Source organism: Labrus mixtus, chromosome 21 (genome assembly GCF_963584025.1).
Source record: "Labrus mixtus chromosome 21, fLabMix1.1, whole genome shotgun sequence".
NCBI classification, from domain to species: domain Eukaryota; kingdom Metazoa; phylum Chordata; class Actinopteri; order Labriformes; family Labridae; genus Labrus; species Labrus mixtus.
The window spans coordinates 11,584,225-11,602,850 of record NC_083632.1 but is presented as its reverse complement, the minus strand read 5'-3'; the positions used below and the strand labels follow the sequence as shown (position 1 = coordinate 11,602,850).

At 40.0% G+C, this 18,626-nt stretch overlaps 2 protein-coding genes across 4 annotated transcripts; one reads left to right on the top strand and one right to left on the bottom strand.

Moving 5' to 3' along the window:
* The first annotated feature begins 513 nt into the window (after positions 1 to 513).
* Positions 514 to 6,867, top strand: becn1 (beclin 1, autophagy related). Of its 2 annotated transcripts, none has more exons than XM_061028350.1 (12): positions 514 to 669; positions 901 to 1,033; positions 1,140 to 1,204; positions 2,223 to 2,281; positions 2,379 to 2,469; positions 2,571 to 2,707; positions 2,780 to 2,974; positions 3,054 to 3,200; positions 3,377 to 3,526; positions 4,298 to 4,358; positions 4,451 to 4,593; positions 5,983 to 6,867. In XM_061028350.1, the coding sequence occupies exons 2-12, from the start codon at positions 907 to 909 to the stop codon at positions 6,149 to 6,151; spliced, it is 1,344 nt and encodes a 447-aa protein (XP_060884333.1). In that variant the 5' UTR covers positions 514 to 669; positions 901 to 906; the 3' UTR covers positions 6,152 to 6,867. The 2 variants fall into 2 exon arrangements, with proteins under 2 accessions (XP_060884333.1, XP_060884332.1); XM_061028349.1 differs by having other exon boundaries at positions 514 to 680.
* Positions 6,868 to 7,734: 867 nt separating this feature from the next.
* LOC132955489 (serine/threonine-protein kinase tousled-like 2) lies at positions 7,735 to 17,730 on the bottom strand. Of its 2 annotated transcripts, XM_061028344.1 has the most exons (21): positions 17,092 to 17,730; positions 15,810 to 15,904; positions 14,480 to 14,551; positions 14,258 to 14,330; positions 14,036 to 14,073; positions 13,720 to 13,812; positions 12,706 to 12,813; positions 12,067 to 12,159; positions 11,606 to 11,716; positions 11,221 to 11,357; positions 10,974 to 11,126; positions 10,138 to 10,204; positions 9,921 to 10,018; positions 9,724 to 9,805; positions 9,539 to 9,630; positions 9,336 to 9,425; positions 9,064 to 9,233; positions 8,825 to 8,963; positions 8,548 to 8,659; positions 8,348 to 8,455; positions 7,735 to 8,079 (listed from the first exon to the last, which is right to left on the bottom strand). In XM_061028344.1, the coding sequence occupies exons 2-21, from the start codon at positions 15,900 to 15,902 to the stop codon at positions 7,906 to 7,908; spliced, it is 2,103 nt and encodes a 700-aa protein (XP_060884327.1). In that variant the 5' UTR covers positions 15,903 to 15,904; positions 17,092 to 17,730; the 3' UTR covers positions 7,735 to 7,905. The 2 variants fall into 2 exon arrangements, with proteins under 2 accessions (XP_060884327.1, XP_060884328.1); XM_061028345.1 differs by lacking the exon at positions 13,720 to 13,812 and having other exon boundaries at positions 17,092 to 17,728.
* Between the last annotated feature and the right edge of the window lie 896 nt (positions 17,731 to 18,626).

Below are 18,626 nucleotides of genomic sequence, written 5' to 3'. Positions count from 1 at the left end.
ATTTCTGCTGGCTTAATATCCGAATGTAACTAAACAGCTGGAAAGAGGGGAAAAAAAGAAATATTTTTCATATTGTACTGTTGTTGATGAGAGAAATGAATAAAAACTAAGTAAAAAAAAAAAAAAAAAAAATGTAAATGTGCTTTTCAACATTTTCACATTTGTAATTTTGCTTTGCACTTCCCAGCCACCGTATAGAACCATAGGTTGTAAAAAAAAAAAAAAAAAAAGCGTAGAAACACTGATACTTTAATCTAGATTAAAGGAGAGACTGAAACGTTTTTTATTCAAAGAGACAGTTCTAAGCTTGAATTTGTCCAAACAGACACAAACATTGAGATTCATACTCTATTACAGCTGATTTAAAATTGTTTTTGCTTTTTTAAGTCACACACTTTTCAATAAATGTATTCCACACACTAATAAAGTCATTTGGTAAGACTTCTTGTTGTATCTAGCAGCAGCGGTTAGTTAGTTAGTTTAAAATATATGCCTCCGACACATTTAACTCTGACGTCACGTCCGACGTAAACAACAATACGGAAGTGGAAAGATAAGTCCCGAGGTGTAAAATGCAACAGTCACGGTAGATGCAATAGAGCGATTTTTTATCCCTCGGTATGTGCAAGCCAGGATTATAATGCAATATTGTTGACTCTTCACGCCACAGTGAGTCCATCGTACGTGTTTTGACGTTGTTACGCTCTGGTTTGCTGCGAAGCTACAATTAGCAACCTAGCTGTGTGGCTGTTTACCAAACAGAGTTTAATTGTTCGAAAGATATTCAGCGTTTCAGTAACTTCTAAAATCCCATTGGGAAACATAATACCAAGCTGCTAGTGGTGTTACTCATCCAGTCTTCAAACAGTGTGCTCTGTGTTCTCATGTGTTTTCTTGTAGTTAACGATGGAGGGCTCTAAGTCGTCGAGCACAACCATGCAGGTCAGCTTCGTGTGTCAGCGCTGCTGTCAGCCTCTAAAACTGGACACATCCTTCAATGTGCTGGACCGGGTTACAATCCAGGAGCTGATTGGTTTGTATAATCCCAAGAGTCAACCATCTCTGCTGTAAAGTACGTGTGACGTTTAGTGTAACTGTTCATGAAGTGACTCTTTTGTTTGTTACTGTCTCCTCCTCAGCTCCTTTGGTCACAGTGACCCCCAGCAAACAAGCTGACAGCACTGAGGGTCAGACAGCACCAGAGGTAAGTGTAGCACACAAACCAAGTGCAAAGTCAAGTGCTTAAACTGTTTGATGTTTACAAAACAGAAACCTGACAGCTCCGTTAGTAACTACAGTACCATCACCACAGACATTATGAAAACAATGTATAACAATGTGTTGTGAATTTTTACAAGTTATATCAATAATCCATCAATAAATTATGGCATGCCGTTCAGGAAATTAATATATGAATGAAACTATGAATATATGGAATGAAACTATGAATATATGGAATGAAACTATGAAACTTTGAATATATGGAATGAAACTTTGAATATATGAAATGAAACTTTGAATATATGGAATGAAACTATGAAACTTTGAATATGTGGAATGAAACTATGAAACTTTGAATATGTGGAATGAAACTATGAAACTATGAACATATGGAATTAAACTTTGAATATATGGAATGAAACTTTGAATATATTGAACAAAGTGAATTTATGGAATTGAAGCTGATTTCAATGATCCAAATCCACCAGTTTCATTGTTGTAATCCAAAAGACACCCTGCTGAATATGCTGGTTTTGCAAAATGACATCAGCTGAAATATACCAATAGTTTGTTGTCCGTCAAAACTTTTTTAAAACAGCTGTTCATACTCAAAATGATATGAATAATTTGGAATGTAGAATGCGTCACCTTGAAGATCATCAATTATTGGAACACTTTTACTGCTTATGAGTAGTAATGTTCAACAATCATTGCTGAGCGCACTTTGTGCATCCATCTTTAGGGATTTTTTTAGTCTCTTACTGAGATGTCAGCTGAAATAACACTACGGACTTCCATTCAATATATTGAAAGTTTCATTCAATATATTAATTTCCTGAACGGCTTGCCATAATAAACCTTTGACTTTATGCATATTTTGAAGAATCCAGCACAGAAAGTAAACAAATGCTTGCACAATACCATCATGTTAAATGACATGGTTTTTAATTTTTTTTTTACGGCAAGCATGCTTGATTGTCAGAATTATATTTTCCTTTCAGGAGACCTTTGTAGAAAACAAGCAAGATGGAGTTTCAAGAAAATACATCCCTCCTGCCCGGTGAATACTTAAAGATTTTCATTCAGCTGAAAAGGGATCACTTTTTCGTGGTGTCTTTGTTTGCATTTTGAGTGAACTGCTGAATTTTGCTCTGCAGAATGATGTCAACAGAGAGCGCCAATAGCTTTACGCTGATCGGAGAAGCATCTGATGGTGGCACCATGGAAAATCTCAGTCGTAGGCTGAAGGTAAAGCTTTTTTTTTTTTTTTTTTTTAACCAAAACCACACAACTAACAAACTGTGTCAGTTTATCTGATCCTTTAATTGATCTGATTTTATCACACACAGGTGACCAGCGACCTGTTTGACATCATGTCGGGCCAGACAGACGTTGACCACCCGCTGTGTGAGGAATGTACTGACACCCTGCTGGACCACCTGGACACACAGCTCAACATCACAGAGAACGAATGCCAGAATTACAAGTGAGTTAAGTTAAAATCTGTTAAATAACTGAATCCAGATGTTGTAAGTTAAACTGTGTTTGTGTATTTCAGGCAGTGTCTGGAGCTGCTGTCACACCTGCAGGTGGAGGAAGAGGAGACCCTGCTGGCAGAGCTGCAGCAGCTAAATGAGGAGGAGGAGGCACTGGTCCAGGAGCTGGAGTCTGTGGAGGAGCAGAGGGCCGCCGTGGCTCAGGACCTGGCAGAGAGCAGGATCCAGTCTCAGCAGCTGGACACAGAAGAGCTACAGTGAGTTTGTGCAGGGCGGTGCGAACAGGAGGTAAACTCCAGGATACAGCAGCTAACTGCTCCGTGTTTGTGCTTAAAGGTACCAAAAGGAGTACAGCGAGTTTAAACGGCAACAGCTGGAGCTGGATGATGAGCTGAAGAGTGTCGACAATCAGATGCGTTACTGCCAGATTCAGCTCGACCGCCTGAAAAAGACCAACGTCTTCAATGCCACATTTCACATCTGGTATGCACCCACACGCACAGACACAATAGATGTCATGCATGTGAGGAATAAATCATTTGTTTTTTCTGTAACTCATCATCTAGCACGAGCAAATATTTAACGCGTATCGCCTCTTGGACATCATTTTATCAAATTCAATTTTCCTTTGAATGCGATTCTGAATCGTCTGTTTGCAGGCACAGCGGACAGTTTGGAACCATCAACAACTTCCGTCTGGGTCGACTCCCTAGCGTGCCTGTGGAGTGGAATGAAATCAACGCGGCCTGGGGGCAAACAGTGCTTCTGCTGCACGCTCTGGCTAACAAGATGGGGCTGCGCTTTCAGAGGTACACACACACACACATACACATCTGTGCTTCCATGCAGCATTGTCTAAGGTGGAGGGGTGGTCTTGGGAGGCAAGACACGATTTAAAAGGACGAGGCAACAGGACTCTAATGGTATAATGCAATATTTTGCCTTTACATCAGTGCTACGAGTAATTGGACATATTCACAGAACGAACGAGTTGAATAGAAAATACTGAGTCTGAGGCAGCTTCCTTACATGCATGACAATCCCACCAGTTGCAAAGCTGTCACAGGATATATAAATGTCATCCCCCTGGCAACCCCGCTCATGGGGACTTTTTCCTGAATATTACCTGCTGTGTTCACACAGCGACTCATCCCCCCCCCTGTGGAAATTTTACTAGACCATCAGGAAAAAGTTGGGCGAAAATATTTGGCTGCTTTGCGTTCACACCTGGAAATTTGAGGAGCTTTGAGCATGTGTGAAAACAGCTAATGAAGGAGTCTATGATTGTCCATAAACGTTTTACTGAGTTTTTAGTTGATTCTTGTGAACTTCCTTACACTTATAAAGGGATTTTTAACTCTCCATCTGTTTCCAGGTCTTGTTTTGCTGCTGGGTTCCCCCCCCCTCCCCATAGTATTTTATTCAGATTGAATGTTTTAGGTCAGTTGTAGTTTGCACATAATCCTAAATCCTAATCCTTCTTTTTGGAGTGTTGTTGGTTTTACTTTTTACCATCAACTTAGTGTTTTTTGATTATGATTCAACATAAAATAAAGCTTGAACAACCCTTCTCTCTTCAGATACCGCCTTGTCCCGTATGGAAACCACTCGTACTTAGAGTCTCTGACAGACAAGTCCAAGGTAATGACTGTAGTATAATCAAGCTGAGCTCTCTCATATACAATCAGACACTCTCACAGGCTCAAATTATTTAATAATTCGTCTTCTTCCAGGAACTTCCTCTGTACTGCACAGGCGGCCTGAGGTTCTTCTGGGACAATAAATTCGACCACGCAATGGTGGCTTTCCTCGACTGTGTGCAGCAGTTCAAAGAGGAGGTGGAGAAAGGAGACACTGGCTTCTGCCTTCCGTACAGGTCAGATCCCCTCAGTCCACGATGATTTGAACAGTTTCCACCGTCCTCATTAAGAAGGGCATCACTGCAGCCATTTAGGTTGAAGCTGTGAATATTCATGAAGTTTGAACACAATTTTCTGAACCATTAAGTGTAACATACTCTAGAGGGTCTGTAATATTGTGGGCTGTGATGATGCTATTGAGGAAAATAAGGGACATTTGGGAAAGCTTTGCCTTTATAACTCTTTGAATTATTAAAGCAGGGCCTCCAGTAGGACATTTAGTCAAACACTTAAACCACACTGCACTGGTGCTTCATATTTTATTGTGCATAATTATATTATTTTCATTAAATAATGCAGATAAAGCGGTATAACCTGGGTAAACCCGGTACAGCTGTATGCACTATAGACCTCAGAGCTGGACGTAAAAACATGATTATTGTTTAGTTTGTGATGCAGACAGCTGCCTTATAGAGCTCCATGTGCTCATCTGTCTGCTGCTCCCCTTTCATGGTGCGTCTGAAGGTTCGATCCAGCTGATTCTGTGTCAGTAAATAGGGCTCAGATTGATCAAACGATATTCCTCTTCAAAAAAAAGTCGACGCCTACTGATTGCTCTAGAGCCGGGAAGCCATCACAGGCATCCACTTATGTCAAAAATGTCACTGAAACAGAACATGTGCCTTTAAACACACCCAACCTCTCCATACAACCTTTACATTTTGGACTCTGAACCTTTCTTTTGCTCGACCTACAGGCCTTAATGTCCTCTCAGCACAAATAATGTTATTTTATCGAAGCAGCAAATTAGGCCAACAAATTTAGAGACGTTTTGATGATCCTGTGGTGCCATCCTCAAACACAGGTGGCAATTTTTGTACCACTGCTTGTAAGATAGCAAATGGCTAAACGTGGGGTCTTTATTAAGCATTTCAACCACTAAAGGTGATCAGATAAGTTTGAGGTTTATATCCTTGTTGAAATGTAAGGGATCAGTGCTTAAAACAAAGTCCTCCACGTGTTAAAGGTAGCACATGGTAGAAGTTGCCACCTCTCTTTAGTTTTCCTTTACCAACACCTTGTTAGTGTCGGTCATCATCATATACCAGCGTGGTAGCAGACTTTAAATACCTTAGGTGAACAGAGATGGGGGGTAAGGGAACAATTGGTCTGATTTAGATTTTAAAATAGAAAACAAAAAGAGGATCACATTGCTGCAAAAAGCCCTCTAGAGTCTCATGTGAAACTTGTTGAGTCAAAAAGTATGAGAGACAAAGATTTCTCCAGCTTTAACCCCAACATAGAGATTAGCATTTAGCATGTGTACTTCTTTCTAAATAGTACCAGATAATGATTTTGACACCAGGAGTGTTTGACTGTAATCAGTGTTTTATTCCTCGTCTCAGGATGGATGTGGAGAAGGGTAAGATCGAGGACACGGGAGGCAGCGGCGGCTCTTACTCCATCAAAACTCAGTTCAACTCAGAGGAGCAGTGGACCAAAGCGCTTAAATTCATGCTCACCAACCTGAAGTGGGGACTGGCCTGGGTGACTTCGCAGTTCTACAACAAATAAGCCTGCTGGAAAATAACTCATTCGCTCCTGGATGTCATTCAAATCTTATTTGGATACTTTGCCAAAGTAGAATAAATTATGTCTGCACTCTGCACTCGTTTCCCAAAACTTTTCAGTACAGAAGACTAGATCCTCAGTCCAGACCGCGTGGGTTTCTACTTGTTACAAAGAGGGGGTTATTGTAACTTTTGCTGTGAAGTGGAGATTGAAAGAATTGTGGAAGTTTAAAGGGCAGGAACAAAGCTTGTTGCAATGTCACGAAAAGAAAGCAGCATAAGATAACAGACTTTGTTTCTTTTTATCCTCTGCTTTTTCCACTAATATCTGAAAGTTGCATAAAGATAAAACTTACACTTCCTCTGTCTAGAATGTAATTTTAAATAAGTCATCACCAGATTTAGGTCTGATTTATCCTTTATTTCCTGTTGCACTGTTCATCTTTCAATCACTGTAACTCTCTCCACGGTCAGAGAGAAAGCCTCCTGTTTCTGTTTATAAGCTCTGTGATGTCTTCAAGGTAGGTTTTTATAAAAACAGATTAAGTTTAGTATTTAACAGGAGTCTGTCAGTATTTCATTCAACTTGATTGCAGTTATCTCATACAAACATGCTTTGCAGGCTGTAAACAGATACATGGTATGACTGTTCAGTCTGCAGCGTCACAGTTCTGTCAGAGATGTGATGGATGCTCTCATGTCAGGATTTGAATTAATAAACATTTTACGCTGTTAAAATAAAAGTCTGGTGTGGAGAATTTCTACCGTGTTCTGAATCATGCATTAATGGTTCAATCAATAACGTATATGAATGTGCATCAGTTTAAAAACATTTTTGTTTAACACAATAAAAGGTGTATTGATTAAACCTCATTTCCCCCAGAATGGACAGAGACAGCACAGTTAAACAAATGTCTTTTTAATTTCATTGTTATTTCTTTCCACTCTTAACTCTCATCACAACACTCACTCATAGCCAGTCCCCTCTTGAATGTTAAAACCATTACAGGGATTACATTTCATGGAAAAATATGGACTGAACAATTAAAATAATACGCTGATACGCTGTTTTCCAGTAAATCTTTAAAATAGGTCAAAAGCAGCCACGCTTTCTAGAATCAGCTCTCCTCTGTTTCAAGTTAGTTTTTTATAAACCATTTAATGGTTTCATGAGGACAAGGCCGGCCTTGAACTTTGGTCATCAGTCACTCCTTATTACTTTAACAAGCCCTTCCTTACATCTCGGGTTCAAACCTATAGGGAGACGCGTTTCAAAGTGACTGCTGTAGTTATGAAAAATAGTTTGATAGATGATACATCTCGAGCAGAGTGCAATGACACTTCATGAACGCTTTTCCTTCCACACGTTCCTCAGAGTACAGGCAGATCTTCCACACATGGAGAAGTTCTCAGCCTGTCGGTTGTGCAATTTTTTTTTCAGGTGCTCTTTATCAGGTAAAGTAGCCCCTCATAATAAGCCAGAGTTTTTGTGTTGGTGCATGCATATGGGCAACTCTTCAGGTTCTAATGAGCCCACAGCCACAGACCAGCACATCACTTTAACCACTTGGATGATGGAGGTGGTCATGTCTTATTTACTACATCACCACATCCCCCATCATTTTGGTTCCATTCACACTTTTTTAGGATCTCTACGACTCATCGTGCTCTCTTTCATAAAGGGAGCAAAGAAGTTTCTTAAAGCGTGTAATGTCTCCACGTGGCTTCATCCTAGGTTGTTTTTTGTTTTGTTTAGCTTCAGTCAGAGGCACTGCTGCTGAAGACGCTGGAGGTGGAGGGAAGAGGAGGCGGCAGCAGTGTGCTGCTGCCCAGCGCTTTGCGAATATGTGGCATGAGGAAGGGGTCGCTGGCCAACTGCAGAACATCCACACGGTCCTCTTTGCGATATGCCAGGCAGCGTCGAATGAAGGCCTATGGAGGCAGAGAGGGGGCACAAAGTGACTTTTTTAATTCTGGACCTACTTCATCTCATTTCTGCCTATAACATTTCTTTCATTTTTGTCATAACAAGCTTCAACTTAAATTCAAAAAGCCAAAAATCAAAACTAGCTTTCTACTCATCCATTAAATCAAAAAGCATCTTGAACTACATTCTTGAGGAGGAATTACATCACGTTCAGGACTAAATGCAGCATTTCAACAGGCTATAACTTATATCTGAGTAAAATGAGTATCACACCTTTGCTTCCGTGGTGACCACAGGTTTGGGGGGAAACTGCACATCAGTAGCTTTTAATATGGTGTTTTCTTGAAGGATGTCCTGCTGCGACTGGTTATGACCGAACGGCTGGAGAAAAAGGGGAAAAGGAGAAAGTGAACAGACTGCTTACTTTTCACATGGATTAAACAAAAGCTGAACAAAACATAACAACTGGTTACCTTGCGTCCATATAAACACTGGTAGAAGATGACCCCTACAGACCAAACGTCCACCTTGTTGGATATTTTGGGCGGCTCCTTGCCCACCACAAAGCACTCAGGGGGCAGGTACCTAGAAACACCACAATCACAACACATTTAAAAACTCTTTATACTACATTTCCTCTACAGGTTTTCTGGATGGAGAGAGGGTTCCCAAAAGGGCAACACCTGGCCTACAATCCTGTGAGGCCATATTTGTCGTTTGGTTACTAAAGTGAAACGTGTGTGTGTGTACCAGTAGGTCCCTGCGCCCTGTGACGTCAGATCCATGCCATCTGCAGAGCTGTAGCTGTCGTCATCCATGATCTTAGACAGACCAAAGTCAGTGATCTTAATCTCTCCACAAGCTGTGCCGTTCACCAACAGGATGTTTCCTAAAATCACAACAAGTAAACAGACAGATATCAGTGAAATCAAAAAGAAGAAGGGAAATTAAGCTTTTCTGAGAAATATAAACTCAAACTTTGAGATCACCTGGCTTGAGGTCGTAGTGGATGATTGGCGGGCGGATCTGATTGAGGTACTTGAGTGCGTTGACAATCTGCATGACAATGGAGCGACCCTCCTTCTCAGACATCAGCTTATTCTGCTTCAAGTAGAAGTCCAGATCGTTGCCTTCACAGTACTCCAGCACTGTGCAGAACCTGCCAGAGGTCATACAACACAAAGAATGGGAAGGTTTCAGTTACTACTAGACTGAATATCTATAAATGATCTGGTTTTTTTTTTAGATGAGCGTCACTTACGAGTCTGTTTCCAGTGAGAAGTAATCAAACAGTTTGACTATCCTAGGGTGGTCAAGTTCTTTGTGGATTCTATATTCTCGACACGCGTGTCTGAAAAGACATGAGATATTTATTTTTACTTCATAAAAAAATAATGTTTTCAAATCACAGTTTAAAGCTTGAGGGTTTGGAACAGGACAAAGTTAGCAGGAGATCAGACTCACTTGTGGTAGTTCTGTTTCTTCTCCTCCCTCCAGTTCTTGTTGAGTTGATGGATTTTAATGGCCACATACCTTTGCTCTGTCAAATCAAAAGCCTGCAAGAAAAATGATATGATCACCAACAACTTGTAAGATTATGAACTGAAACATATAAAGTATGAAAGCAAGCTTAAACCCCTCATGCTTACCTTGAAAACTTCACTGAAGCCACCTTTTCCAAGTAAATATAACAGAAGATATCTCTCGTTCAGTGTAGGGTGGTCTTTAAATCTAGAGCAGAACGTATCATTTGTCTTTCTTTTTTTTTAAAATCATTATTTCATACCAAAAGCACTCAACAGAACGTTTACAGGGTACATTACACTGATGATGAGATGATACGTACTGTGAGCTGTCTTCGTTATGGATTCTCTTCAGTTCCCTGATGTGCAGGTTTCTAACTCGCTCCAAATGCTCAAGCTCTGATTGGATCTCTGCTTCTTCCTGTAACAATCACACAAATATGTTATCTAAGTAGTGGTAGTTCTTTGGGTCTGGAGAGAAACATGCCCCCAGGAACAGACACCAAAAATGAAGAAAAAGCTGCTTTTGTGATCTGGTACCTTCTTCATGTGACCAATTCGAAGTTTGAAGATCTCCTCTTGCTCGTGATATTCTGCTAAAGACAACCTGTGTGGGACAAAGGAACAAAGGTTACAGATGCATTCCAGTTAAACCCTCAAGATCAGAAACAACACAATTCAAGCATTACTGCTGTCAGTGATTTCTTTCTGCTTAACACTTTGGCCTGGTCAGAGCTGAGAATGCGTCCGTTGAGCCGAGGATTAACACTGTTAAGCCTTTTATGTATTTTAAACATAGACATTAATGTAAAAAAAAAAAAAAACTTATCAGAACATTTAACTTCCGTTAATTTTGGTTTCTGTTAAAGTCATTTCCATTACTTGCGATCACTTCCTCCAAAGCAAATTACCCATCGGGGATAATAAATTTTACCTTGACTCAAGTCAGCTGACCTCATTTGACTCTTCATGAGACGGGACTGCTGACTCTATTGTTCTCTCTTTTTTCAGCTGACACATCTGTGTCCTGTGTAACGTAATGCCGATATGTTATAAATGAAAAGTTTAATTTATTTTCATAGATATTGAACACAGACGTGTGTAATTTAGAGTTTTCTAAGTCATCACAGCTTCTTAAGAACTCACATCTACAGACCTTGTAAAAGACGGATGTTTTTGTTGTTTATTGATGCGACCAGTTCATTTTAACTTCAGGGAAAAAAATAACGGAATGAATGGATATCAAAGCTAACGTCTTTGTTTACAGATTAACTGTTAATGGAGTTGAATGTTTGATTAACTGTGCCCACCTCTGGGCCTGGTCCGTGTAGAACATTCATTATGTGATGTAATGTAGCTATTGTTTGTGATCTTACGCCTCATTCTCTTGGCCGTTGCTCCGGCTCTTTCGCTTGTTCTGTTCCAGACTGGGTGGAAGGGTTGAGGCCATGGATGGCGGTTTCCTTTTCCCAAGCAGCTTCCTCTGCCTCTCTATGTCCTCCCTCTGCGAGTTGATTTTCTCCTGCTGCCTGGAGTGTGGAAGAACAATCTCGTGTGAACATTCCCGTATTCTTACAGCCCAAAGAAAAACACACAGATGTTAGAGCCTGTTTGCATGCTGACTTGATGAGGTTCTGGAAGGCAAATCCATCTGTCCACTGCTCAGTGAAGGAGGCTCCATGCCGGACAGTGGTAAAGTGGCCAAGACGCAGACGGTCCTGCATGCTCTTGTCCCTGCAGGCCCTTTTCTCCTGCTTTGACTACAAAAAAAGAATGAACAAAAAATGATGTAGGTATTCTTACAAAACGACTTGACTGATATTAGAAAAAAAAAACAGAGTATGAATGATTTGATACATCGATCACAAAACAAAAAACACAGATGTATGTTTGTGTTGATTTAAAATTATTGGATAAGTGGAAAAAGTAACCAAATTATCTTTCACAATGTGGGACAAGCTGTCTCTTTCAGGCGAACATGTTTGTATAAACGTGCAGATAAACCCACCTTCTCGATCAGGAGCTTCTTGCTCATGGTCACACACTTGTTAAGCCGTTCCTTGTAGCGCTCCAGCATTTTCTGCTGCTCATCTACCTGCCGCCTCAAGTCACAGTTAGCCTGCCAACACATAAAGCCTCAGACATCAAATCGTGGTTACCTACAGCTTTCAAGGCTGTGCTCGTCTTAAACTGACTAAATTAAATCTAAATCTAAATTAAGCAACAATGGTATTTGAGAATTAATGAGGACATGGTTCATGATGAGCTGAAACCAGACAGGAGCAGGCTAATTACCCGGGTTGGTGTGACATGTGGGAGCACATTTTTCCACAATATTAAGTGATTATTAAATATATCAAAAGAGTAATATGTATAAGTTGCATTTCAAAGTATGAGAGTTTGTCAGGAATAAAATGTAAACTTCCCTCACCCAAAGCTTAAACTGAGTCCTACTTCACACCCCCTTACCCTCAACAGGTCGTCTATCCTCCCCTCCTTCTTCTCCAGGTCAGAGTTCTTGTCCTTCTCTAGAGCGCTCAGCTTCAGCAGCGTCAGTTCTGACTGAACATGGGGGGTAACAACAGATTGACAGTTCACATCTCGTCCTGATTAAATTATAGAGACACCCTTTGGGCCTGACACAATTTAACAAACCATCACTTTAAATGTATTAAAATAAGTCATTGGTGTTTTGGTTATTACCCCAGAATTCAAAACGCTGACCTTTAATTAGGCCAATTAGTGTAATATGCAGGGGATGGATGTGTGTTGTATGTCGGATTATGTGCAGTGTGGGTGGCAAAGCCTTTTAAAGTTTGACCTTTACTTTTTGCGTGCTCGGCTTAGAAACAAGTGGTACTTCATAAATAGTTGAAAAAGGTACATGGCTGTGTCATGAATACAAGTTCAGCCAAACTCAACTAATGCTGCTAAAACGACTTGTATCAAAGAAGGCACACTTTATGCAACAAAAGACACTTTTACAATTGAACACTCAAGAGGACAAAATACAATGCCAGATGAAAAGTTTCCCTAAAATGTGACTAAGAATAAACTTAAGAAAACCCAGAAAAGATAAATATGGAGATCCATTTGTGGGGTTATTACCTGGATGGCCTTGTGTGAGCATGAGTATGTGGGGGCTGTTTTAACTGAGCTGCAAGAGGAAGAGTCAGTGTGTACTGAGCCTGTGGACGAAGGACTGCCGTGCTGAAACTGCAATCCAGAGAGACAGAAAGGGAGAAAGATAGAGAGAAAAAACAGTAATAAATGTCATGGTAACATATCACAGATATTAGAGGGGGATGAAAGAAAAGGATCAAATACTTGAGCTATTACAGGAGATACATTTCTGGTAAGACTGAAGGATTATAACAACACGTTTTGCTTTAGGAGACCTGAATGATCAGGAAAGGGTCAGCACCGTGTGAAACACATCATATTGACACGATAACTGTGTTGGCCCTCACTCTTTGGCCTGAGCTAACAAATGTTGGGTTGTGAAAATGTTGAACCTGGATCTTGAACCAGACTTTTTTTGTAGTTATTTTTCATGCTGTGCAGTCAACAGTGTCTTGGCATAATATGGTAAGCTTTCAAACCCATGTTGCTTCCTCTGTCTCACCTCTACTCAAAGCAAAACATCTACACCAAACCAGCTCCTTGGAATCTTTAATAAAATGGTCCTGTTTTCTGATTGGAGTCAAATTAACAAATGAAATGGTTTTATAAGTTTGGGCAGAGATCTTGAACCAGAACAAATGTTTTTAAAAAGCCGAAAACTGAAATGAATCTAACTTGATTTTGGTTGATACAATAGTCAAACATATTGACAAACAGCCCCAGACAGTGGCCACACATTTGAATAGTCCTTTTATCCAATGGTACACTGTAAGTCACTGATCGCACATGTTTATTAGCCACAACACAGACGGTGTACTTTCCCGTCCCTCTATCATAAGATAATAAAGACACTCTGAGTTGACAAAAAATACAAATGAATTTGAATCTAACTGAAGAATTATCAGATGGTAAATTAGTAAAAGAAAATGTAAAAAAAGAAGAAGTGACAAAGGACACACAAAGAAGAAGAAAGCTATGGAGATGGATGCTGGTGCTCACCAAAGGATTAGACAGTGAATGTTGGGGAGAGGAGCGCACCAGCATGGAAATGCCCCGAGCAGGACTGGTGCCAGAGCCACTGCTACCAGCAAACTGGCCACAGGGACATGAGTAACAAAGAATGCAAACAAGACAGAAAATAGCACAAATAGATGTTATTCAAAAGGTAAGGATAAGGACTCAGAAAGTCAGAAAGTGAGGGTTAAGAGATTACATCAAGTTTGAGAGTGAGTTGAAACAAGGCAAAGCAAAGTGTTTAAAGCCAAACATTTTTACAAACAAAATGAATATGGGGTCAATATAAGTTTTTACTCACCTCAAAATAATCACTTATTTTTTGCCCCCTCAGTTTTCCTGGAAAAAAAACAGCACAGATGTAAGGAACAACACTGAATATGACTTGTATCTTTAGAATTGTTTTCTACATTAAAAACCATGCATATAGAGAGCCAATATGAAACCATATGATGTGAATAATACAGAATAAAAATGGAGCTGTTTCTTTTGGAAACCCCTACCAGTAAGTAGTACGACTTACCCTGGCTGTTGCTGTCATAGATGTCTCCTTTTCTCTTCCTGATTCTCTGCTCATTGCCCTTCTTCTCTGGTGTCTGACATGAGCAGAAAAGAAGCACAGCTTTAATAAATAAACATTGTGAAATTTTCCACATCATCGTCAGTGGCAGGTAGGCGAAAAAGTTAATTTCCAACCTTGATTTGTTATAAAGATTTATTTTTTTTTAAATCCCACCACACCAACCTCCAGTTCCTTGTCACTGAGTGATCCTGCACTGCATAGAGACTGGTTGGATGATTCACTATTGGCTGAACTCTGGAAAGTAAAAAACAAAGCATTAGACCTGACAGAAGATCTGTGTTGTGCTCTGTTTGAAGTAGATACACACATTTCAGAATCATATTTATAAATGGAAAAGTCAAGTGAAACATTATGATCTCTATCCAATAATTCCAGTGTCCTACATTTACCAAATTTTTTTTTTTTGTTGAGGTCTGTTGACATCCACTTACAAGAAAACTCAAATATCAAGGTTCAGATCTTCACAACTTTCACATTTTTCAAATTATTGGCTTAAGATTTGATATTGGACTTAAGACTTGATAAGTATATTATTTTCCCCCACCCTTGATCTTGTTTTTGCAGAAATTTCAGCACGTGCTTTAATCACCTAAGATGTAACTTTCCTAACAAAGCAGAGCCAATAAGCAAGGACACCACAGAAGGAGAATAATGTATCCCCTTTTTAATCTGCAGATCTCCAGTTAACATCCACTAGGTGGAATCAGTTTGAGTCATGCATACTGTTCACGGCCAGCTGCACAGCCTGATGAGACTTAGAAGAAACAGCAGGCTAATTGGAGCAGGAGGCTAATGCTTTTAGGCCCTGCTGGCTTTCTGCTGCTCAAGGTCACACATACGGCCAGAAATGCTCTTTTTCTCTCAACATGTAAAAAAAACATGTTTATCGAATGGTACTTAAATAAAACATTTCCTATATTTTTCATACCCCAAGTCTTCGATCATTCACACAGTTGTTATCTCACGGCAAGCAGGCCTAACACTTCATTTCAAAGCAGCACTACAGGTCGAAGACAAGAGTGATTGCTTTCTCAGGGGTTGCCATTTTCTAATACTCAGTTCAACAGCAGGGTTGCAGCATCACGCGCAGCCTGTGCTGTGAGCTTCAGCCTCGGTGCCATTTCAGTGTCACTAGTCTCAACTGAAACAAAGAGCTGCTGGCTGGCTCCCATGTCAGCCGAGACAGAGATCGTCTTGTTTAGCTTTAGCTCAGGGAGACACCATCATTCCACAGGGGAAACTCAGAACACAGGGCATCAGTCAATACTGGAAATAGAGAATACTCCCAAGCTGAAGGGCTTGCATACAAGGGAGAAAATATGATGCCCATGTTTAGATTCACACTTAAACAAAAGGGCTAGGGTTGTGGGAGGATTTCCTGCATTTTAACATGTATCTAAGCACCGCCTAAAAATGGAACCCTCATTAGATTTAAGAATAAAATCAGCAGCTCAAATATTTTTTATTTAAATCGTTATTTAGAAATGCGAACCTTGGTCACGCCAACTCCAGTAAAGCGGGCCTCTAGCAGCTCCTGCCTGCGTGGGTCCAGGCTAATAGCCTGACTATGAAGTCCCTCCATCATGCCTAGAATGACACAGACAGACACAAATATTAAAAATGTTATAATGTGCACTAGCTGGGTTTGGTTACCGTCTGAATAGAGAAATCTGGCACATATGAACATGCATTAGTTTACTGTAGCTAAAATCATTTACATTAAAAAACACTATTTCATAAGCTGTAAAAAAGGATTATAAAACATTTTTATAAAATCCATCTGCTTCTTTAAATAACATTTGACAGTCACAGACAGCTCAAGTTTTACGCTTTACAGTAGCAGATTAATCTAACCAGCTGTACTGACAATACAATGTGATGATGATGTTGAACCAAAGCAAAATTATTTTCTCAGATTCTGACTGAAACAGTTCACAGGCAGATAAAGTATTTTACCAAAAAAGCATCGTGATCTAACCTGCAGTGACAGTAAAACTCCTGCATGTTCAGATGCCTAGGTCCTAGGATACTTTGACAAATTGCATATTCAATTTGTCAAATCAGCAAGTGAACAAGAAGGGAAACCAAGCAAATTGTACATCGGGCGTGGGGAGGTAATTACGTCATTGTCATCATTTTATAACCAATTAAAGTCATTAACACGCAACAGACCAAGAATTATTTCAACTTCTCCTCGATCTCTTCTACTATATTTTATAATAATTACATGAAATACAAGGCTTGACTTGCTCCTACCTGACAGAGAGTCCATCAACTAGTGTCGGATTTTTAATAGCAAAATGTTTATTTAAAGATGTTGACAGTCAGTCAGAAACATAAACATGAACTAGTATAATATTAAACCAACAAATGTTTAAGTATTTTAACCGAACAATCAAATGTAAACGATACAACTAAATGATATTGAGTTATAGCGTCAAACAAACCTTCAATCTTTCAGACAAACTGACTTGTAGGAGGTTTTAGTGAAACAACCATTTCAACACTTTTATTGACTAACATAAAAAGGTGCTACACTTGGCTAATGCTAATTGGGCTAGTTACATGTTATTATGCTTCTCAAAATCGGGGAAAAAAAGAGAAAAACGCGAAAGGATTACGCACTGTGATTCTGTATCAAATAAAAGTGGACGTCAAATCAGTGTTTACAGTAGCAAGGCTGTTACTTTATATACCTTTTAATCGCTAAACTACGTGGTATTCTTAGTTACCATTACGAGCTAATGTTAACATCGGCTGCATTAAGCTCTCACCTGAAGACCCCTCCGCAGTTTTTACTCACGGTCCTGAAATCGATGTTGTCCGTCCATCCGGTTATAGCGACCTCCTTAACAACTCTCACCCATAAACACCTCAACTAAAAGTTTTTGAATACAGTTATCCATTTGCAATTATGTCGAATTAAGGGAAGACATTTGTTAGCCTGGCTAATGCTAGCTCAGGAGGGGATTGTGGCTGGCTCCTGCTGGTGTCATCCGGACAGGAGGCCCTGATCCTCGGGGTTTCCTTGTACGTCTTGGAGCCCCGCACGGGCAAACCCAGAGCTGTCAATGCTCTGAAGCCTCCCAACAACTGTTGTTACATTTCTGCTTACTCGGTCTTTGTACTGTCATTGTGGAGCGATGTTAGGTTCACACTGGGAGGAGAAGTTCAGCCACCTCGTTAGTGTCCATTCTGCAACTGTTAATAAAAAAGATCATTACCCCCTGCAGTGAGGCCACACTGGGCTCCAGGGAGAGCTTTAAGTGATGCTTCCCATGCGCTTATTAACCAGATAATATGAGCGACGCTCAGGTCAGAGCCTCCCCGAAAACAGTCCGCCAAATCCAGTCATGGCTTTTGTGGGTGTGCCAGGCAGCTGTCCGGAGCCACAGACCTTCAGGGACTCCAGAAGTGTCTGGTACATTTTTCAATTTTCATTTCTGTTGTGGGGGGTGATTACCACCCCTAATGCTGTAGAATGCATGGATCAAAAAATGTCCATTCCTACAACTGAACTTCAACTCACTTTGTGGCATATTGTAAATGACTGGGTGAGGTAAGGGTGTTTTACAACCACCTGTTTTAAAATGACAAAATCTCCATTATTTGAATGATTGATAGTGTAGAAAAGTAGACAACAGCGGCTTTTAAAAAACTACAGATCTTAAAATAATATTTTTAACAAAGGCCTAGGACTTCAATTTTTATTTTATTGTGCTCAGGTAATGATACAGACATCAATATGTATCATATCTAAGTTTAAAATTCTCGTATAATGACAACTTTAGTCTCAAGTATTTGCAGGTATTGTTATTGTCTTGTTATGCCCATTAAGTTTAAATAGCATAGATCATTTTTGATGAATGTTTAATTAGAGAAGAGGAAGGGGACATAGGGGCCCGCTCCTTAATGCAGCTGTAGGTTTACAGTAAAGGGCCTTCTTCCTCTCCACACACAAAAACATCTGCAGTATATGGCACGTTTTGTTTTCACATCATCCTCCAGATACTGGTCCATAAACAATTCAGAGAACACACAAAAATAGAATTCACACTCATCTGTTTGGTTTTGCCTCTACTTTGCGTTGTATTGTTCCTCTTAATTCAAATCTAATTGTCATTTTTATGTGAATCGCTTTGCACATGTTGGAAAGACCAGTGATCTACACTTGCAGCTTAAATCCAGGAGATGGAGGCAGAGCATTGCAGACTACAGCCCCTACACACTAAGGTCAAATTTAGTTGGGATGTCCCTTTCTCATCTTTAGTAATTGAATTTGTGGTTTTGAATAACTAAATTGGAGCAT